The 21832-nt window shown below is 34.8% G+C and overlaps 12 protein-coding genes and 1 pseudogene across 12 annotated transcripts, besides 1 other annotated feature; 4 read left to right on the forward strand and 9 right to left on the reverse strand. All coding sequences in view use genetic code 12, as the record gives it.

Annotated features, from left to right (window-relative positions):
• Nucleotides 1-827: 827 nt before the first annotated feature.
• CD36_53960 (eukaryotic translation initiation factor 4E (eIF-4E), putative) lies at nt 828-2096 on the reverse strand (the record flags this gene model as incomplete). The annotated part of the gene is made up of 1 exon (XM_002420646.1): nt 828-2096. One exon carries the CDS (start codon nt 2094-2096, stop codon nt 828-830), a length of 1269 nt encoding a protein of 422 aa, XP_002420691.1.
• A 787-nt stretch (nt 2097-2883) lies between these two features.
• Nucleotides 2884-4341, reverse strand: CD36_53970 (di-and tri-peptidase, putative; the record flags this gene model as incomplete). Its single annotated transcript, XM_002420647.1, has 1 exon — nt 2884-4341. One exon carries the CDS (start codon nt 4339-4341, stop codon nt 2884-2886), a length of 1458 nt encoding a protein of 485 aa, XP_002420692.1.
• Nucleotides 4342-5034: 693 nt separating this feature from the next.
• CD36_53980 (conserved hypothetical protein) lies at nt 5035-6630 on the forward strand (the record flags this gene model as incomplete). Its single annotated transcript, XM_002420648.1, has 1 exon — nt 5035-6630. One exon carries the CDS (start codon nt 5035-5037, stop codon nt 6628-6630), a length of 1596 nt encoding a protein of 531 aa, XP_002420693.1.
• A 164-nt stretch (nt 6631-6794) lies between these two features.
• CD36_53990 lies at nt 6795-8884 on the reverse strand (annotated as a pseudogene).
• Nucleotides 6795-8884: a sequence feature (apparent genome rearrangement; in-frame stop codons;~not a pseudogene in C. albicans).
• A 1204-nt stretch (nt 8885-10088) lies between these two features.
• CD36_54000 (member of the protein disulfide-isomerase family, putative) lies at nt 10089-10988 on the forward strand (the record flags this gene model as incomplete). The annotated part of the gene is made up of 1 exon (XM_002420649.1): nt 10089-10988. The coding sequence occupies one exon, from the start codon at nt 10089-10091 to the stop codon at nt 10986-10988; it is 900 nt and encodes a 299-aa protein (XP_002420694.1).
• A 35-nt stretch (nt 10989-11023) lies between these two features.
• On the reverse strand, nt 11024-11875 carry CD36_54010 (serine hydrolase, putative; the record flags this gene model as incomplete). The annotated part of the gene is made up of 1 exon (XM_002420650.1): nt 11024-11875. The coding sequence occupies one exon, from the start codon at nt 11873-11875 to the stop codon at nt 11024-11026; it is 852 nt and encodes a 283-aa protein (XP_002420695.1).
• A 161-nt stretch (nt 11876-12036) lies between these two features.
• CD36_54020 (haloacid dehalogenase-like hydrolase, putative) lies at nt 12037-12900 on the reverse strand (the record flags this gene model as incomplete). Its single annotated transcript, XM_002420651.1, has 1 exon — nt 12037-12900. One exon carries the CDS (start codon nt 12898-12900, stop codon nt 12037-12039), a length of 864 nt encoding a protein of 287 aa, XP_002420696.1.
• A 654-nt stretch (nt 12901-13554) lies between these two features.
• CD36_54030 (conserved hypothetical protein) lies at nt 13555-14088 on the reverse strand (the record flags this gene model as incomplete). Its single annotated transcript, XM_002420652.1, has 1 exon — nt 13555-14088. One exon carries the CDS (start codon nt 14086-14088, stop codon nt 13555-13557), a length of 534 nt encoding a protein of 177 aa, XP_002420697.1.
• Nucleotides 14089-15129: 1041 nt separating this feature from the next.
• Nucleotides 15130-15585, reverse strand: CD36_54040 (conserved hypothetical protein; the record flags this gene model as incomplete). Its single annotated transcript, XM_002420653.1, has 1 exon — nt 15130-15585. One exon carries the CDS (start codon nt 15583-15585, stop codon nt 15130-15132), a length of 456 nt encoding a protein of 151 aa, XP_002420698.1.
• Nucleotides 15586-16549: 964 nt separating this feature from the next.
• Nucleotides 16550-17749, forward strand: CD36_54050 (ribonuclease T2-like precursor, putative; the record flags this gene model as incomplete). The annotated part of the gene is made up of 1 exon (XM_002420654.1): nt 16550-17749. One exon carries the CDS (start codon nt 16550-16552, stop codon nt 17747-17749), a length of 1200 nt encoding a protein of 399 aa, XP_002420699.1.
• Nucleotides 17750-18030: 281 nt separating this feature from the next.
• CD36_54060 (zinc finger transcription factor, putative) lies at nt 18031-19194 on the reverse strand (the record flags this gene model as incomplete). Its single annotated transcript, XM_002420655.1, has 1 exon — nt 18031-19194. The coding sequence occupies one exon, from the start codon at nt 19192-19194 to the stop codon at nt 18031-18033; it is 1164 nt and encodes a 387-aa protein (XP_002420700.1).
• Nucleotides 19195-19629: 435 nt separating this feature from the next.
• On the forward strand, nt 19630-20667 carry CD36_54070 (scramblase, putative; the record flags this gene model as incomplete). The annotated part of the gene is made up of 1 exon (XM_002420656.1): nt 19630-20667. One exon carries the CDS (start codon nt 19630-19632, stop codon nt 20665-20667), a length of 1038 nt encoding a protein of 345 aa, XP_002420701.1.
• Nucleotides 20668-20690: 23 nt separating this feature from the next.
• On the reverse strand, nt 20691-21700 carry CD36_54080 (ubiquitin carboxyl-terminal hydrolase, putative; the record flags this gene model as incomplete). Its single annotated transcript, XM_002420657.1, has 2 exons — nt 20691-21593; nt 21662-21700. 2 exons carry the CDS (start codon nt 21698-21700, stop codon nt 20691-20693), a joined length of 942 nt encoding a protein of 313 aa, XP_002420702.1.
• Nucleotides 21701-21832: the final 132 nt, after the last annotated feature.

Below are 21832 nucleotides of genomic sequence, written 5' to 3' on the forward strand. Positions count from 1 at the left end.
TGTCCCGAAATTAACGCGATCTAATTGTTTAGGTTATAAATAAGGAGAACAAGTGCTTCAAGGCTACCCATTATTGTTGTTTGTTTACTAAAGCAAACTTGTGATCGTGTGATTAATTGGTTGTGCCTTACTTACTAGAAGGATAGATGGCAAGATTTGGAACAGTTCATTTGCCAAGTGTTTTAGATCCACAATAAGATTTAATTGGCTCGTAACTATTATTCATTAAAAATAGTTTTTTAAAACCGCATTAATCAGCCTTTCCCCCATCATCTTGCCGTTAACAGCACTAGGTTTTTGTAAACCTTTTTTTGCTTAACACCCACTATATCCACTTGACCTACCAATGATGGTATGCTTTATTTTTTTGGAAAAAGACGTAAATTAGTTTGAATTTTAGTCAATAGCCAATTCTCTATATAAAAATTCGAATAATTTATGACTGCATGGCTGATCTATATTAGATTTCCGAAATCATCTATTTCCGCTTTGCTGATTGTTGTAAATGTTGTGGCTTAAAATCAACAGATTTCCCTCGATCGATGCTGCGTTACTTATAATGCATTTGCAATACATCTTGATTGATTGGTAGTTTTCAATATCAATGCAGGTTTAACCCATGTTTTGCTATTGAGTGTGTATCAACACTCTCGAAGACAATACTATATTACAATAGAACATAACAACAGGTTACACTTACTCGATAAGTTGTCACAGGAATCCACTCCAATAATACAAAAAGAAAAAAATGTGTGAAAACACTTCATATGCACACTCATATATAGTTACGTACATACCCTGTAAACTTCGATTTCGTCTCAACATATTTATTTGGCAGTGGAATCTGTTTTACTCGTGTTGTACTTGTTATATCTCCTATTGTAATGACTTCCATAGGTTTGTCCACTACTGTTACCTGTACTGCCACCCGCTGTAGAGCCATTAGCACCATTACTAGTAATAGACTTTTCTCTTTCTCTTTCATTATCAGCATGAACTCTATAATCAAAACTAACACCAAAAACTCTTTCATTAGAACCGATATCGATGGTTTGAATACAATCTCCACCTTGGTTAATCAAATCACATTCACGAATGACACGTAATATCGAATCACAAATGATTCTTCTTGCTTGAAATGAAGTTAACTTCTTGGTTTGGTCCTTTTTCCCAAAAAAATTTAAATTGGAGTTCCATAAACTTATAATATCTTCATCTTTACGAACACTTAACACTAATCCACAAATATCATTTAATAATAACTCTTGGATTTCACTGGAATTAGAATCAGGAATTAAAGATCCTGTTAAAGTCTTTAACACTAATCTTTCCCAAATTAAGCTTGTTCTTTTACGGAATAATTCTTGTTTACTGCTTTTCTTATCATTATTACTATTATGTCCATCCATAATTTTTCTATTAAACCGGAAAACCCATCTCCCACCCTTTGAATTTATTGGATCTTCCCATACAGGATTCACACCTGTTTTGAAAATTAAAAACTCCGTGCCAATGTTTAAGGTATATGTTTTTTTAATAGATGAAAAACTACTCCATAATTGTTCTAAAGAAGCAATATGATGGATTGGGTTCCCAGTGGAAAAATCAATAAACTCCAATTCATTAGTAGTTTGCAAATAAGAATCAACCTCAGCACTTTGCTGCTGCTGCTGTTGTTGTTGTTGTTGTTCTGGCTGTTGATCTTCAATTGACTCTTGTAATTCTTCTGATACTTTTTGTCCTTGTTCTTTTTTCTTATTTCTTGAATGATACCATATGGTCCAACAATAAGGTAATGTGTGATGTGACTCTGGAACAGAAGCTAATGCCTCTCGAGTTAACTTTTCAATATCCAATTTGGGAATATTAGATGGAATGGTAGGAACAGAATATGAAGATGAATTGAACTTTCTTGAACCTGAAATAGTAGAATTAGGATTGGTGGTGGTGGTAGACGATGTTGGCGATGATTCCAGTATTGGAGTTGTTGGTGTTGATGACTGTGATGCAAATGATGACGTTGATGAATCATTGTTAGTTGTTTGATTCATTATTCTGTTAAACAATGATTCTGCTCTCTTTAAATTCTCCGACATGATGAAACTAGTTAAAATGACTATTACTTATGTGAAAGAAAGGAAAAATCCACCTCCTTTTATCTCAATCAAAATGAGCTATTAATACAAGAGAATTAAATAATAATAATAAATTAATAAAACAACAAATTTAATAAATGAACTGGTTTTCCTCCCTTAAATGCACTTTTATTCAAAAAAAAAAAAAGAAACCTAATTGATAATGCTGATAAAATTGATCTTTAATGACAATACTAGTGAAACAAAAAGATATGTATATATATACAAGTGGAAGTTGAAATATCGAATGAAATCCTTTAAAACAAGATTAAAATAAAAATTAATGTAATGCTAGGAAAACTGTAGGGCAAAAAAAAAAAAGATGTGTGTGAGAAGCAAGAAAATTTTTCGATTGATTGAGAGGGATGATTAAAATTTTGTTCTTATTATTATTTAATATTCGTAGATTTTTTTTAGTGTGTGTGTCTCTCTGTCTCATCCCATCAATCATCACCCACCACCACCACCATCGTACTTTTCTTTCTTTCTTCCTCTCCCTTACCAACAAGAAAATTTTTTTTTTTCTTCCTTTGATTTTCCAGATTTTCCACCTCCCTCACTCAACTTATGTTATAGATTTTTAAATTGATGGAGGCTTTTCTTTTTTTTTTTTTGGGCAATTATATGCACAACAATTTTTTGTGGTGGTTGCTAAACTATTCTCTATTTTACACTCAATTAATTCAATTCAATTCAATTCATACACAGACATATATAGTTTCGACGTTATTCACCAGATTGCATCTTATTAAGCTTTACCGTAATAATGTAAATACCCACCCAATGTCTTACAACCATTGATATAGTTAACTACATCTAATTTTTCATTGATTGAATGAGCACCATCGTCACCTCTACCCATTGGTAAAAGTAAAACATCAACACCCAATTCTTTTTCAAAAGTCAAAGTAATTGGAATTGAACCACCTTCTCTGGTAAAATCAGGAACAACATTCCACACATCTTGGGTTGCCTTAGCAGCTGCAGTGAAACTATCATTAAATGGATCAGAAACCCAGTAATTACCATCATGAATTAATTCAACTTTGAACTTATTTGGGGAATTTAATTTTTTGAATTCAGAGGTTATATGTTGGAATACTAATTCGTCCAATTTTTTCGATTCAATATCTGGGACTGTTCTGATGGAGAATTTACCAATCACTTTAGCAGGAATAACAGTTTTAGCACCTGCTCCTGAAAAAGCCCCTTCAATACCATGCAATGAAAGGGAAGGGAATCTCCATCTATGTTTCAAAATATCTTTTTTGTTGTCATGCAATGAAGTTTTGGAACCACTAGCAGCATTTAATTCTTCAACTGAAAAATCAATACTATCATATAATTGATCTTCTTTATCAGTGACAGGAGCAACCATATCAGAAACACCTGGAATCAAGATTTTACCACTGCCATCAACTAAAGTAGACATCACTTTGACTAAATCAGTCATTGGTTCAGCAATAATCCCACCAAAGATACCACTGTGCAAGTCAGCACCAGGTCCTTCAATGATAATTTGATAGTAGTTACAACCTCTTAATCCATAAGTCAAGACAGGTTTGGTGGTACCTAACCAATAGTTATCTGAAATAGTCACTTGATCGACTTTTTTAAAGTAGTTTTGTGCTTCTTTAGCAACAAGTTCATCCAATCCTAAAGATCCACTTTCTTCCATACCTTCAAAGCAAACAACTAAATTAACTGGTAATTCCCACCCCAATTTATTATGAGCTTCAATGACATTCAACCATCCCACAACTGGACCTTTGTCATCAGTAGATCCTCTACCGTACAAGATTTCTTTTTCTTTATCATAATGCATGGTGAATGGTTCAGTATTCCAACCATCGTCTTTCAAAGCTGGTTGGACATCATAATGACCATAAACTAAAACAGTCTTCTTGGATGGATCATTACCGAAACGACCTAAAACAATTGGAGGTAATTGTAAATTGGTATCTTGAACTGGTGGTGGTTGAGTACCCAATTCTTTCAATTGGATATCAGTAAATCCCAAAGTTTTCAATTCACCAACCAAAAAGTTTGCCATTTCAACAACTTTTGGTCTTAATGATTCATCGGACGAAACTGATGGAATTGAAATTGCCTTTTGTAACCTTTCAATGAATTTTGGTTTCAATTCTTCAATAGTATCGAATAATGGTTGCAAAGGTAATTTTTCATATGTTGTTGATGTCGACATTGTATGTTGATGTAGTTTAGTAATAATGAGTTGATGATTGGAGAGGAGAGGAGAGAAAGTGTAAGAAAAAACTGAAACGGCCTGGATCTTCTTTTTTTTTTTCTCACGGAATTTGGATTGAAGTGTCAAACTTCTGGTACGTAGTACAGTCTTTGTCGCATATTACTTTGAGTGGTGCGAAGTCACAAACAATCTTCGTGCCACACATCACAATGGCCATACAAGTTCTTCAATAATGCCTCACAGTTCAATACAGAAAAGTTTTTTTTTGTGCAAATGTTCGTGGTATGTTGGAAGAAGAAGAAGAAGTGAGCTTAGTTCGTAGAAATTGCCGTCTTTAGCCGATATAGATCATTGGAAAGAAATGCTGGAGGTAAAGTTTTTGTGACGACAATGTTAAAACAACCACAAGGCTATTCAACATATAGTTTTCGAGGTTAAAGAAAGAGGTAGTGTTAACTTAATATTGAATTTGAATTGATTATTATACCAATTTGCTTTGTCTAGTAAATGATGAGTATCAAATTCTAAAATACCCTCCATGGCTCTGAGTTGCGTACGGAAGTGAAAAAAAAAGAACTGATAACCACGACGCGGTAGATGAATCTAAAAAAAAAAAATTGTCAGGGATCTACTTCATAAGGATCTTTAACCCATTCATCTAATCGGTGTATCAAACAGGACTATTGGAAGATGGCTTATATTCCTGACAATGTGTCGGTTATCTCATTACTGTCAGATTCTTCTGATGAAGATGATATGGATATCATGACCGTGATATCTGGTAGGAAAACGGAGGGAATAACAACCTACAAATCAACACGAAGGTCACTGCGAATACACCAAATGAATACCAGCAATACAATACCGAATAATACATACCCCCTGAAACTATCAGATTCGAAAAAACCATTTGATATCCAAATACCATCAGTATTCAAATATGAAGCAAATAAAATACACAAGATAAATACTCGAAATGAGAATATCAAACAAGAGATTAATAAAGAAGAAAAAGAGTTGAAAGAAAAATACGAAAAATTGCAACAAATCAAGGCCAAGTTAGTAATTGAATTAAATGATAATGGATCCGATGGACTTCTTAGATACGACGCCAATGAGAACTCGCTGTATATTGACAGTCTTATAAAGCAGGAAATCAACGATATGGACAAAGTTAGAAGAAATTTCTATTTTCTAAAAAACGTCGAAGATGTGATATTTGATTTTGAGGGTGAAAACTTTGAATATATTCCCCAATCTTTGTTGTTTTTGATTACTGCCGACCCTATAAAAGCATATAATACTAGCCCCATTATAAAAACCGATTTAAGGTATTTCATAATGAGAGCTTTGAGTACAGTGTTAAATCCACAGCATTTGATATCAATAATTGAAATGATTAAAAATGTCCAAGGCAATGTTTTCACGTTTGATGAATTGATTAAATTTACCAATAAATTTGGAGGGGAAACCAAACTTCTCCAAAACAATAAAATGTCATTAAAAATTAACATGTTTAATAATCATTTGAGAATGCAGTTATTGAGACTAACGTTACTTTTCAATTGCTACTTGATTGGTGACAACAATGATGAGCAGAATTTAGTTGGTATTTTGAAATTGTTTACCTATATTGTATCTGATTACAATGCCAATAAAAGAGAATATACTACATTAGAATATTTCACCGTGACTGTATTTACTAAATTAATCAAAAAATACCACAAGCCTGATAATAATAATGAATTTGTATCACAATTATTTGAATATATATCAGGGATTGAAGTCGTCAACTATGGGAATCTTCAAGAAACTGATACTACAAAAAGCCTCGAACTATGTTTCAATTTTGTGAGATTGTTGAATGTTGCTTTTGCCCGCAATAATGATAGAAACATCACTGATGTCATTTACAAGTTGAATATTATGATAATTTTAAATGGAATTCCCATTTTTGATAGATCCGTGCCTGAACTAGTCAATAGTCTTGTTTCATATATCAAATTAACAGAAATTGATTTGAAATTTTGTTACAAAATTAAAACATTAAATTTTATACTCAATGGTCAATACATGGTGAATCAAACTCGTGATACCCTTAATCAAATCAAAGATGATATTGTTGAATTGAAAAAAATATTTTATTCTTCTATGGAGAAACTAACAACTTCTACAGAGGGTCTTGATTTAGTAATGATGGTTCAAGATGTTTTCCATCAACTAGAGTATTTGAATAATTTGATAGAAAGTTTCCAACATGAAGATTTATTTTATAATGATATATAGAGTTGGGTTTGTTCTGCTATCAAATAATAGGAAGTTTCCGTTAGTATATAAGAATAATATTTAATAAAGTATTTTATCAAAACATTTCTTAAGCAACACATCCCGAGTTTAATTCGATGCCAAATCAACATAAAATAATATTGAAGTCTGGGTCCTTGTCTTTGTTATCTACTGATAAACTCTTCTACTTGTGGAATCTCTTTTTTCTTTCTTTTCTTTGTACTTTCGTCTTCATCCAGATCAAAATACCCCCCATAATAAAGGTCTTCTGAATTACAGCTACGTACAACCTCTTGACTAGCATTGTATTCCAATTCGTCAAAAAAAGGATCCTTGTGACCATCTAAACAGTGCAAACGTGAAGAGCCCTTGGATATTTTCTTCAAGGTTTTATGGAATCTATCAACATGTAAAGTGAGTCCCTTTATTTTTTGCAACATATTTCTGGCCTCAATGATATCCAAATTCCAATTACACTCAGTAACTACTGTCATTTTGACACCGGTATTCTGCAAAAATGGTGATATTGAACGAAGCTGGCAACAAGATAGGTCCAAATGTTTAAAGTGCGACAATGTCAACTTGACAAGGTTCACATGCTTAAAGTTATTAAATCGAAGGATCAATTTGCGCAAGTTGTGCAAACATTCAAATGATTCAGGCAACTCATCGATTCCCATTCTTATTAAAGACAAATATTTCACGCTAACCGGGAATAGATCAATAGACATTTTCTTAACTCTACCTTTGAAAATTTTAATCGTTTCAAGCATTGATTCTTTTAAATTCAATAGTCTTAATTGTTCTTCGTCAGTATAAAAATTTTTTTAAATAAAAGTATTTCATCAGTGAGGGCCATTTGACTTTTTCAGTTAGAGGCACTATTCCTCCCTTGTATTTGGCACTCAAGATCAAATGCGAAAGTTGGGCTGGTAAGTTATGGATAAAATCTGTGCCTTCAAAAATCATTTGGTCAGCTTTTATGGTGGCATTAACAGCCATACGGGGAAGCCTGAAATTACTTTTAAATGCTACTTTTGGCACTTGAATCTGTATAAATTCTAAATTTTCTAGTAATTCCAAATACCCATCACCTAAACGCGTATCTGAAAGTATTAGTTTTGTCAATGTCATGGGAAGTTTCAAAGTGTTTAAATTAATCTTCATAAACATTGCATTTTCGATCGACAACAGTTTCAAATTTGGAGGAAAAGTCAAGGTTAAATTTTTAAAGTTCTCTGGAACTTCGAATTTTGGCAAGAGTCTATTATATGTACCTGTATAAGCAAAGCTCTTTAACTCAGGAAAATCTTTGCCGTTAAACAAGTCAACTGGGTAAATACAGTGACGCAATCGTAAATGTTTAAGATGTTGAAACTGTTTCAAACCTTCAAAATCTGAAAGATTATGACAAGATGCTATGGACAATTCTTTTAAATTTAGAACAAGTAGATTCGTCTCACTAAAGGACTCTATAGATGACCAGGCGTATCTTAAATATTCTAAATTGAGCAATCGTTGTGATTCAAAAATCGCCTTCTCACCTCGTAATGTGTTGATGTTCAATTTACGTAAATTTTTAGGTAAAATCATATCATTTGGACGACAAAACTCTACGCGCAACTCCTCAATATCAGACGAAAGGTTACATGGATCTTCCGTCTCAGGAAGGAAATGCATATTCAAACGCAATTTTTTTAGTCCATCAATATTGTAATCCTCCAATGTGGTGGCAGATAGTTCGAGACTTCTGGCAATACTGGGCAATGTATGCACCTCTCCAAAAGATGTCAAACCTAACTCCAGAATTGATGATTAACTCTAAACATGGATCCGGATCATCGAAATCTTCTGGAAAAAAAAATGCCCAGAGAGATGACTAGCTTTGTGTAGAACTTCTGGAATTGTCTCCAAAATATACTGAAATATACGCATATCACGAATCTTGATTCTTTTAGGATATACATGCCATTGGTCCATTCCCGATTTAAACTTCTTTGGTGTTATGGCACTAGATTTGCAGCAGCAAGTTTTAGTTCTAATGACAGACTTCTTATAACAGTTGTTGACTTTATCAGTGATGTTCACGTTGGACAAGATTTCAGAAGCAACAATATCTCTAATCAGTGCAAAACACAACAATTCTGGTAACATACACCTAGGTAAGAAGGAAATGATTCCAGCAGTAACATTAGGGGGAAGATTTTGCTATACTCTTGAAATGATCAACATTAGTTCTTGTAGTTGATTTCATATTACCGGCTGCAATGGTAAGGGAGCAAAATGAGATAGCTTTCTATACCAGTAATTATGGTACGACGCGTTAAAAATACCTGTCGAGCTATAATTATATGAACGTGTTTTCGATACAAATCGCTTTTAATAAATCCTACCGCGTTGCGAATGAAAAGTGTTTTTTAGAAAAAACGCCGTATAATGGTACTGTAGATTAGAAATGAACTCACACTATGAGATGTAAATTCTTAAATTCATACGAACTAGTGGTAAAACAAAATGTCTGGTGTTGTTAGTTTTTCTGTAATTAATAGAAATAGATTTGTATCCCAGAAAAAGGCAATGTCGTGTACATTTTTTTGTTTTTTTCGTTTGAATTGAGAGAAACCTCACTCAAGAAATTAGAAATATGGAAATCTCAATTAAGTACTATCTTCAATATTCCAACAATCATTAATAGTAAAAATCATACATTAATAATGTCATCTTCCCTTGGAGCACCATATAACGAATATGCTCGTTTATACGATGTTGGATCATCTCCAGTTGAATCCAGTCCATTTACAACTTATACAACCGTGTTTACAGTGTTGTTGCTATTACTTTCATTTGGGTCTCTATCCATGGCTTTATTAGGTGACGTGAAAAAGAAAAATCCTGTCGGCTATACCCTCAATGCAATTATTGCTTCCATATCGATTGGATTGTCTGCAATTTATGTGTCTAATTATGTTGGTGTTTATATTTAGAGGTCCTACATCACAAGTGTTTGTTTTACTAAAATGATCGTAAACTCTGATTTGATGGAGACAAATAATATAGAAAGAAGGTATTCCCAGTATATTGTATTTGCTAGTGGTTGTTGGATAAGCAATATTTTTGGGGTTAACAATTAGTTTTGTTTGTCCTTTACTGTTATTGTTATCCTTTTTTTTTAATTCACATAATATTTTATAGAATGTGAGGTGATTGTATAACTCCATATTCAAGAAGTAAATGCTTGTCCTTGAGTCGATTATTCTTCTCCATCGTCTAAAGTAGTACTCAAACTTTATGTAACCTCTGGTTTGTACGCCAATTTTTGTCAAAACTTTTTCTTACAACCAGTCGATTTGAGAATATACGAATCGGAATACAACTTGTGCAAAAAAAAATAAATGCAAGAACAAAAAAATCTGAAAAATTTTCAAAACTATAGAGATTAATAACTACAGAAAGGCAAAATGTTTTTCAATCACTTGTTGGCATTGGTTCACATTCTTATTTTAGTTTCTGCTGGATCACAAGCAGATGAATATGCGTCAGACCCAAATATATTTGAGTTGACGCCTTCAAATTTTGACAAAGTAGTCCACAAGTCTAATTACACTACTTTGGTAAAGTTCTACGCCCCTTGGTGTGGATATTGTCAGAAATTACAGCCTGTGTATCATAAATTGGGAAAATATATCAATAAGGATGCAAAGTATTCTATTAACATTGCTAGTGTGAATTGTGACAAGGACTACAATAAACAGTTGTGTTCACAATATCAAGTTCGAGGATTCCCCACACTAATGGTGTTCAGACCTCCTAAGTACGAAAAGGGGAAACAAGTAAAGTTGCAGAAACATGCCAGTGAAGTTTACCAAGGTGAAAGAAGTGTCAAGTCAATCACCAAGTTTTTAACTTCAAGGTTGAAAAATTATGTCAAAAAGTTTCACAACATCAAGAGTGACGGCGTCGCAGAATGGTTAGCAGAAGATAAACCTTCTGTTTTACTTATTTCCAATGCAAACCTGGTTAGTCCATTGTTGAAATCCCTAGCCATTGATTTTCTCGATCGAGTCAAAGTCGGAATGATATCCAAATTCAACGATGAGCCTCATAAACTTGTTATTGGCGATAAGGAAATTGAAGTTCCATCCACCTCTAAATCGATGTTGTTCTATTTTAACAAGGAAAAAGGAGAGTTGGTAGCTTATACAAAATCTGAAAAATTGAACGACAAGGTGAAAATAACTGAATGGATAATAGAACAAACTCAGCAACAACCAGCGGAGGGTCCATTATCCAAAAAAGAAAACAAATACTATTACAAATATAGAACCGGGAAAAAGAAAATAGAACATGACGAATTATAGTCTATATAGAATCTAATAAATGCGTATACTATTTCTCAAGCTTTCCCAAAATTATCCATCATGTCCAACAACGAATCGATATCGTCCTCTGGCTTTTCAGACTTCACTTGAGACCCATTTTGATGGGATTCAATCCAGTTAGCCACATTATCGACATAAATTTTTGAGTTTGGAACGAAATGGCCTCCTGGATGCTTCAAGATATCCGAGGATGACTTAGTAAGCTCATACAACGAGTATCCACGATCTTCTGCTACCACTGTGTCCAACTCTCCCAACACATGAAGGTACTTGAAACCTCCATTTTTAACGTCGTCTTCTGTTTGGGGGTAATACTCATTGTATTTGTCGTTACCTGTCTTCTTTGAAGTGTCTAATTTAAATCCAGAATACAAAACAACAAACTTTAGTGGATCAGTTTCAAACCACTGGGGGAATTTATGGGCAATTAACCCACCAAAAGCAGCACCTTGCGAAAACCCAAGTATACCAACAATAGGCAATTTCTTTTCTTCATCTGTTTCCTCCTCTACTTCCAAATCGTTGTCTGCGATGATCTCGCCTTTTTGAATATAATCCTTTACTGTAGCAATAGACTCGTCCAAATCGATAGCATCGTTGGTCTTGTCTTTCTTGACCCACCATGCACGGTATGTCACATCCTCTGTGTCTGTTGTGGCAGACCCAAACTTGGATAAGGAATCCGTTGTTGGCAAGTCTGCTGGAGTTAGCACATAAGGTCCATTAAGATACACACATTTGTAACCCAACTTGATGAGTTTTTTTCTTAATGCAGAAGTCTTGGCATAAAATAAAGATGAAGATTGAGTGTATCCATGGAGAAATAGTATCTTCCCCTTGTAGGTGATGTTCTTCTTTGGTGCCATTGAAGTTGAAGAAGAAAAGTAGAAACTGAAAAAAAAAAAAAAAGATTACTTCGATAAGCGCGAAAAAAAAAAAAAAAAAACTGTCATCATCATATAAGTCTGTCATAAAAAGTCTATTACCCAATCTATACGAGAATGATTTATATACGAATCCTATAATTCTACGTGCAACCAATTAAAGTCGGCAAGTTTTGGATTTTGTCTAGAATCCAAATTTTGCTTGGATCCAGGTTGTCTCCTGTGCCATAAAACTCTTCGAAATCTGGTTTGGCTTTGAGTTTTTCAATATCACTTGGCAACTCCACATAATGGATGACATGACCAACTCCCAATCTTTTGGCTTCCTTAACATTGAGTTCGCTATCATCAATGAAATATTGTTCAGATAACACTTCTGCATTCTGGTAATCAAGTTGAGTAATTTGAAAGCAGTTGTAGAAATATTCTGGCATTGGCTTACATATAATTGGATCTTTTGAATAATCACAGTAAGTTAATCCATCAAACAAATCACCAATACCCAAAAACGAAATTACTCTCAATGCATGGTTCTTGTAGGCATTCGTGACAAGCCAGAAATAATCAAACTTACGCGATTCTTTGATTGCCATCAACGTGTTTCTCAAGTCAGAGTCATAACGCAAGACAGAGTGTAGATCCAATGCATCGTCGACCTTTGAGTTATATTCCAATGCATCCACCTGATGGTTTCTCACTAACCCCTCAATCGCTAACCCATATGTTTTGTAGTAGTTCATGTGAAGATTCCTGGCATCTTCATCGTTCAAACTCAAGCTTTTCTTAAAGTAATCATGGATCTTAACTTGCATCATTTCGAATATTCTGGTAGATCGTGGATACAAGCAGTTGTCTATATCAAAGAAAAAGATCCTTTTGTTTTGAAATTGCTTTGGAATAGGACCGTATCCAAAAGGTAAACTGACATGTCTACCAGGTTTGGCATTCTCTGCCTCCGTCAATTCAGGATTGATGTAATTCACCGTCTGGCTATTTGATACTGTCATGTTGAAAAAAAAAAAAAAAATGATAGTGTATAACGAAAAGGAAATGCTAGTGATGAAATTTCTTTCCAGACCAGAAGGAGAAAGATAGAGATTTATATATGTTTTGTGGATTTTGTTAGTGGAGCAATTTCGCGTTCATTATATATTTGCCAGTGGATCCGGTGGATAAAACGTGTCTCATGTAGGTCCCACAAATGTCACACTCTATTCCAGTCAACACTACTGCAAATTAGTTGACTTTATGGTGATATGCCATATAAAAGTGCATGGGCTGCATATAATGCTTATATAGGTCCTTATAACATTCCAACTTCCCTCTCAATGTCAATCAAAGCAGTAGCATACTTATGGTTGGAATATTGGGGGGGGGGGGGGTCTGTGGAATTTAGCAAATGACGATAAGTAGTATAACAGGATTGTAAAGTCGTTAGTTAGATGCAGGGACCAATTATATCCGTACCATTGTCTAATATGTGATAATTTCAAAACCGCATTCAATTATTTGGAGTCACATTGATATAATTCAATTATTAATCTACAAGTTATTGTTTTGAAAGTTCTAAATTTAATAAAAAGTACATTTTCTAATAAAATATTTCATAATGCCTAAATAATAAATGGTCATGATTCGTAGAAATTCATTAAATATTAAAATTACAATTTAATTGAATAAGCGGCAGCTAACCCAATTATATAAAAATGAGTGGAAGGAATATTTAGTGATGATGATCCAGAGAAAGTTCTGGTAGAAGTTGAATTATCAGTGGAAGTTGAATTATGGTGTTGTGCATAATAACTTGCTGAGCCGTATCCGGCTGCTGCTGCTGCTGCTGATGGAGCAAAATAATTACCATATCCACAAGTGTTTCCACTACAATGGTATTGATTACTTCCCCAATTTCTAGTACCGGATGAACTACCACTATTTGAGCCACCGCCTTTGCTTCCACTGCTTGAACTGCCACTTGAACTGCCACCTTTGCTTCCACTGCTAGACCCACTGCTGGAACTACCACCTGAGCGACCACTGCTGGAACTACCACTGGAGCCACCACCTGAGCGACCACCGCTACTGCCACCCAATCGTTTGGTTAATTGAAGTGAGACTATATTATTAAGATCTGAAATGGAGACAGACAAAACTTGAGAAACAAGTGTAAATAAAATTATTAGTTGAGTAAGTAGCATGTTTTCCTTGTAAATTGATCTGTACTGGGAATAAATAGATCTTGTTTTAAATATTGAGTGTTCCCTTATGGTTTATTTATACTTGTTGAAAATTATTCGATTTGATGATTTGGTCTAGCTCATTTGGGTTGAATCGGCGGCGAAGTGTAAGAGAAGCCAAGACCACAAAAGATAAAAGTGTTCGTAAAGCAAATCATGAACCGAAGCTTGACAACATCATTTTTGAGGCTTGTAAAAAAGATTTGATTTGGCCTTTTTTTCTTGGAGTGACTACGATTTAGATTTTGCACATTTTAGCAAACTGACATTGAATATGGTCACTGTTGCTCTATTATTAACAATACACTTACAGAATAAACGTTTCCATGGGAGAGAGAAAAACAGACTATGATCATTCTTTTTGCTTGTATATTGTGGCTATAATATCCTTGTTTAACATTGCCGGTTTAGCAAACTAATTTATTAGATACAGTTTAATGGATTGATTGCCGTTTTTGTCTTATACGGCTTTATTCGTCAACATAAACCAAAAACATTTTTGAGGTACCCTGGATTATTTCGATCAAGCCAATCACAAAAATGTTGTGGCTTGGCTTGTGGCTAAATTCATTGATGACAAGTGGTAATATTCTTGGTTACAAAAAAGAGTTGATGTATAATCTGCTAGTATCCAAATAAAAACCATTGTCTATAGAATTGAATTCCTCGTATTCACTATATTACATTAACTTTTGATTGTTGATACTATTAATTTGAAATACAGCCTGATTTCTAGTTTGCTCTATCCTGATACAAGTAGATACAGCAATCCATATTCTGGTAAGCATGACTTCAATAAATGTGGAGATGGTATCTGTCAGTTAATCTGATTGTTGTATCATATATCCTGTATCAAGCCGCAAGTTGAAAATGCCATTGAAAGCTGTAAACTCATCTCCACAAGTCGGAAATGCTATTATCAGCTTGTACACTTGCCCAAACGTAATTTTGCCGGTAAAGTTTGTACTGTTTAACCGTTTCCATTTCCCTAATCCACATCTCCTAGAAGTCACCTAGAATTGTGTTAATATATTCGGTTTGATCAATGTTTCCATCCATAAATTCCAGCTCTATAGCTGCTAGATCTTCATGGTAGTTCTTTTCAATTTTAGAACGCTTCTCGATCATATTATCAATAGCTCTGTATACAAAAGCAAATAATTCTGTTCGTTGCACCCCCAATTCTCTTCCAATTTCCTTTCTTGCGGCAGAATAATCGGCTCTATGTGCAAGATCTGGGTTTAAGCTATCAAGGAAGTCTCGATCTATTTGGGTTATGGTGTTGTTGAACTCTTCAATTTTTCTGTCAAGAAATTTTCCAAGCTTATTTGTTGGAATGGATACAGCTTCGATTATGGAAGATTGTCGAAAATACTCTTCGGTTTTATGAAGTGCTCCTATCCGTTTGTTGAAGTTCTCAACATAGTTTAGAAAAATCTCACTGCGATCTAAACTCATTGGGGAAACAATATCATACAAAACTTTCAATAACTCAAAGCAAATCCTATAGTAACTAGACAATGACTAAAATGTATTTCTAATTTCAATATACAACTACTGGATTTTATATTTTTTTTTTTTTGGATTGAACAACATGAAGTCGAAACCAGCTATTTCTCTAGCTGTTTTTCATTGAATCAATTTGAAACGAGACATGTGTCCAGACACATTCCACGATTTTCATAATAAGGAAAGGCTCTAATTGGCTGGATGCAAATCGGGTAGTTTTCAAATTGGCCCCTATTTTTTTTTTTTTTGCAATCATAGAACAACAGTAATCAAAACGTGGTAACCCAAAATCTCGCCTGGTATTAGTTTATGGGAGATGCTTCTCAACTACAATGACAATGCAAAAATACCAAGAAATCCCACGTTTTAGAGCTGTCATAAACTTTGTTCTTTTGAGGATAATTGGCACAAAAATGAAAAGTGCAAAAAATATGAAATTCTCATACATTGAGTCTGTTTTTTCCGAATTATAATTGCGCGTGAAAATTATACAAAATGGAGATTATTGCTTTCTTTTGATGCCATTCAGTGATAAGGAACTACATTTGCAGATACCATCCCAGTGCCTTATGTTGAATATCAGTATGCTGTATTAATGATGCCTGGTTTATCGCAATATTTCTTTTGATGGATCCTTAGTATTAAGAGAAAGAAACATCACAAAATTGATTAACAAAAAGCATTAAAGTTTAAATCATTCACGTTTTCATTACCCCTAATTGTCAACGGTTTTGTGAGTTTTTAGGTTCAGAGATTAATAGTAATAATCTTCTTTTATTGATGCCGTTTTATATCAATAAATCCTGAAAAATAAATAGATCCCAGATTGGCATATAAATACAGAAGCAAATCCTTGCAGTTTTGTTTAGTTCAAATTCATTTTTGCGACCCACCAATAGTTCCACCACTCACAATGCTCTCTATATTATCTACTGCCACTCTATTTGTTGCTACTGTCCAAGCTGCTGATTTCTCTTCATCATGTCCACTTGATTCGCCAATCTCTTGCTCCAACAGTGGTGATACTTCAAATAGTTGTTGTTATGAAAACCCAGGTGGTATTATTTTGTTTACGCAATTCTGGGACTATAATCCAGCATCTGGGCCGGCTGACTCATTCACCATTCACTCGATTTGGAATGATTATTGTTCTGGTGGTTATCCTCAGTTTTGTGATACCTCTTTGGAAATCGACAGCACTGGTAGCACTATCAAGTCGATTGTTGTTGACCAGTTTGGAGACCAAACTTTATATGACAACATGAATAAATACTGGACAGATATCAACGGGAACAATCCAAAGTTTTGGGCTCACGAATTCAACAAACACGGAACTTGTTTAAACACTTTGAATCCATCTTGTTACTCCAATTACAAGCAAAATGAAAATGTCTATGACTACTACAGTCTCGTTTATCAGTTATTCCAAAAATTACCAACCTACCAATGGTTAGCTAGTGCTGGAATTAAACCATCAACAACTGCTACTTATACCTTGTCACAAATTCAAAATGCTTTGAAGGGTAAATTTGGTGCTGAAGTTTACATTGCTTGTGACTCCAATAATGCTATTAATGAAGTTTGGTACTTTTACCACATCAAGGGATCCATCTTGCAGCAGAATTATCTTCCAATAGATACTGTTTCAAAAACCAACTGTCCAAGTTCTGGTATTAAGTTCCCTCCAAAAGGTGAGTCCGCTGGTAATACTTTAACCACAAAAACAACTGGAACTACTACTTCTGGCTCTGGATCAACTTCAGTTCCAGCTACATCTTATATTAACTTGACGGGGAAATCGGGTTGTCTTATATCTAATGGTAAATACTATACCTCTGGAACTTGTGCAACTTATCATTTTACCGCCGGTTCTTCTGGTAATACGCAAATCACCTCATCTAAAGGTAACTGTGGAGTTGATTCCAGTAATCAGTTTGTTTGTAGTTCTTCAACTAGTGCAACTGATTTCCAGGTATCAGGTGGTAATATTGGGTACAATGGTAACTTTGATTGGTGCTTGGGTGCTGTCGCTGGGTCTGGATCGACTGCCCAAACAAGTGTTAAATTGTCTGATGGCTCATGTAGCTCTTTCCAATTGACACTTTCATCATAGATGTGAGATAATCTTTTTATAGTATGTATACTGGATACAATAAAAATATTTTTGTTTAACAAATGGCGGAGTTTTATTATTGTCCTTAATCTACCAACCACTTAGGAACTGGACTAAATTCCAGAAATGTTAGTTAGTTGATTCATTCAAGTACAATTTAAAAATTGGCCATAGTAATTTCAGTATTAGGCTACAAAATGATATTTGTATATAAGCTTTTAAAAGAATCAATCAAGAAGAATTAAATAATACAAAGAGAACACAGCAACAATACACCACAATCAGAAAGCCTCTCCCTTGGCCCGATGAATTGAAAAGATATGGGATTGTACAGCATCGCCTCGGGCAAATGTTTTCCCACAATATTTGCACTGGAATGGCTTTTCCCCAGTATGAATTCTGGTGTGGGTGGTTAATCTATAACGTTGATTGAAGCTTGCTCCACAATGCTCGCAAACATAAGGTCTTTCACCAGTATGAATGCGATAATGTCTTTTATAATCTGAGATTTTTGCAAATGATTTGTCACATCCTTCAAAAGTACATTGATGAACTTTGGGGAGTTGGGTTTTCTTTTTCTCTCTCTTGGTTTCCTTTTTAACTTCTGGGACAAAGTTGGGATGTTCCGTAGTAACATGGTCCATTAGTTTGTCGTATGAAATAAAACCTTTTCCACATTGTAAAGCATTACAATGAAATACTCGCACATCCTTCAAATTAACTGTTGGCTTAGAATTGCTATCATTTGAAAACACATTTGCACTATTATCCTCAGCCGGTTGATTCTGTAACTCGACATTATCTCCATCCAATATCAAATCATGATGAACGTGTGTTTTGTGAATTTCCAAGTTTGCCTTCTGACTAAACTTCTTCCCACATGTTTTACATTCGTGTCTCTTTGGCTGTGAATGAGTTCTACGGTGATTTCTCTTATCAATAACATTCCGAAATACAAGTCCACAGTGCTCGCAAATAGTGGAGTCGGGATTATCAATTTGTTTAAAAATAGTCCTTGTCTGTGGAGCTACTGTAATATTTGGAGCTCCTGTCTTTTGACGTTTGCTTCGGGTTCCCCTTCTCCTTGGTTCTTCTCTATGTTCATTCTCTTCATGGTATTCCTCCTCCTCCTCCTCTTCTTCTACTTCTACTTCTTCTTGATCATCCTCGTTTTGGGTGCCATCAAATTCGCGTTTTACGTTTGTTGTATCATAAGTATTATTGTGGTCTTCAAGTCCATCATGCTCTTTTTTGATGGTGTTGTTCAGTTTGGTAGCATCGTGATTGGTAGTTGCCTCGTGTTCTTGCGGGTGGCTGTGTTGCAAATGCCTCAACTCCTGATCAATGTGTTTATCTGTGTCCTCCTCTTTGTCAACATTTTCAGCCTGTCTAATATTTTCTCGAATAGAAGCTCTCAATTCTCTTCTTCTTGATGATAAGGTCATTGTCACAAATATTGGATTGGTAGTTCTTGAAAAATGTGTTTTGAGTTTGGGAAAAAAAAAATTGCTTCAACTGTTTTGCCGATTTTTTTTTGTTCTCGCACCTTGGGAAAAGTTGTACGTGTACCTAACAAAAAAAACATGGTTGTGTTAAGGTTCGTTGAGTCTTCTGGGTCGGAAATGGGTGTGTGGGCAAATAAGAATGGGGCCAGACTTTGGATTGCGCATGGAGGCAAAAATACATCTTGAACTTTGGTGCGACTTTTTATTTTTGTTATTTACAACTTTCTAGAATCTACCAATTGCAATCTGCAATACATTTCAACAAAGTACTGGTTGTTAGAGTTCTCCAATTCTACCCCCCTGCAAACCTTTTTTTTTTTTTGTTTTTAGTATTATTACTACTAGTGCTATACGAATTGGGGGATTATTTTGGTTATGTTTAGCATTAGAGGTTGTCACAACCTTGCTTCCAGAGCATTGGTGAGAAGAAACTTACACACAGCAACTCTATTACAGTCTCCCAGGTTTGTTAATCACAATTTCAATAACCGTACGAGGGTAACGAAAGAGATATCACCTGAAGAAGTACGACAATTTCAGGAGGCACAAGCAAGAGCTAGGGAACAGGGTCAAGCTCCGCGGAATCCATATTCACGTCAGTTTAACAATGATCCATGTTATTCATTTCATTTACCTGACAACACCAATGGAATAATCACTCCACATGATCCAATATATGACATTCTCAAGGAACCCACTTTGGTGATAGAACGTCAAATAGAATTTATGAATCTTTTCATTGGATTTGAACAAGCTAATCGATATGTTATTATGAATGCACTGGGTGAGACAATTGGCTATATGGAAGAAAAGGATGTTGGGTTTGGCAAAATGTTGGGACGACAATTCTTCAGACTACATCGACCATTTGATATTGATGTGTTCAACGCTAGAGGTGAATTGGCATTGAGCATTAAAAGACCATTTTCATGGATCAATTCACACATCAAGGCATTGTTGCCTGGTTATGATCATAATAATGAAATTATGTATGAAGTTGTTGGTGAGTCGGTGCAATCTTGGCATTTGTGGAGACGAAAATATAATTTGTTCAAATTGGAAGATGAAACAACAGATGAATACGAACAGTTTGGTGCTGTTGATGCTCCGTTCTTGTCATTTGATTTCCCAGTGAAAAATGCTGCTGGAGAAGTAATAGCCAGTATTGACAGAAACTGGGTGGGCTTGGGTAGAGAAATGTTCACTGATACAGGGGTTTATATTTTAAGGTATGATCCAAAGAGTTTTGAAGGTATGGAAGATGCTTATGGAACTATTTCGAAACAAGGAATTACATTAGACCAAAGAGCGGTGATCTTGTCGTGTTTCACAAGTATAGATTTCGACTACTTTTCTCGACACAGTGGAGGACACGGTTTGTTTCCATTCGGAGGATCTTACGATGATGTATAGAAATGTATGTAAAAGCTTTTTATTTATGTTTTCTTTATTGATTGTGCAATGAGATGTTGGGTCTTATCTCTGCCTTTCTGCAAAAACTCATCCCATTCTTTGTCACTTTTCTCTTTGCTTATGTTCTTCAATAGCTGTACTATCAACCCCGTGTAATCGTGTTTACGCAACTCATTTTCTTTTTTCCAAAGTTCACGCTTATGCAATTGGTGTGCAATTTCCTCTTGATCGCCCATAGCTTGTGCTTGTTCCAATTTGTTATTGGTAACTGCCAACAACGAAAACCTTAACTCATTGCCATACTTTGATATACGTTCTTGTACAATTGCAGGTAGTTTTTGAATAAATTCGTCTTGTCCGTTGCATGCACCATGGGAAATTGGATACTGTTTCAACCCATCCAATTCATAGATTTTCCCCCGTTTGAAAATGTATCCAACAAAATGAAACAATCCATCATCCTTGTCATCTCTGTCTGGAGGTGGTGCGGGTTTGTCTTCATCAACAAATGAATGTGGTGTCAGGAAAGAATTATGAATAGATCTTATTAAATCACTATTGGAGATGGTTTCTCCGATCATTTCACTATCAAATCCCGTTACAAATGATTTGAAATTGTTCAATTCTTCACCAAGTGAGACGTCTTGTAAATTGAACAATATATTGAGCACAGCTTGAGTGGCGCATGCATTTTGGATAGTCTGATGAGCAAAAAATATGTCATGGTCTAAGTAATCTCCATCGTACTCCCCGGTTATAGGTTGATTAGAGTTGGCAAATTCTCTATCTATTTTACTGTACTTGAATAGAAAGATGAGTCCATGTATTGGCTGCAAGGCCCTAAGCGTATCTGAATCAATTGAATATAAATCGTTGATTTCTATGTTTTCAACACCTAATTTTTCCACCAATTCAGTGAAAACTCCCTAAAAAATTTTGGTCAGTACAAAAGAGCTTAAATAAATAAATAGTTGAAAAATTATCTTTATCATACTGCATCCGAATCTATAGTATTCCATCCACTTTGAGACATGATTAATTCGTAAAAGTGTTGTCACTAGTTCGTTTTTCTATGAGAATCATTTTTCTTGTTTTTTGTTGAGACTAGTATTTTTGAAGAAGTGCACGCTCGGATTTAGTCAGATGTTACCACTTCAAAGGATCT

Source organism: Candida dubliniensis, chromosome 5 (assembly GCF_000026945.1).
Source record: "Candida dubliniensis CD36 chromosome 5, complete sequence".
NCBI classification, from domain to species: domain Eukaryota; kingdom Fungi; phylum Ascomycota; class Pichiomycetes; order Serinales; family Debaryomycetaceae; genus Candida; species Candida dubliniensis.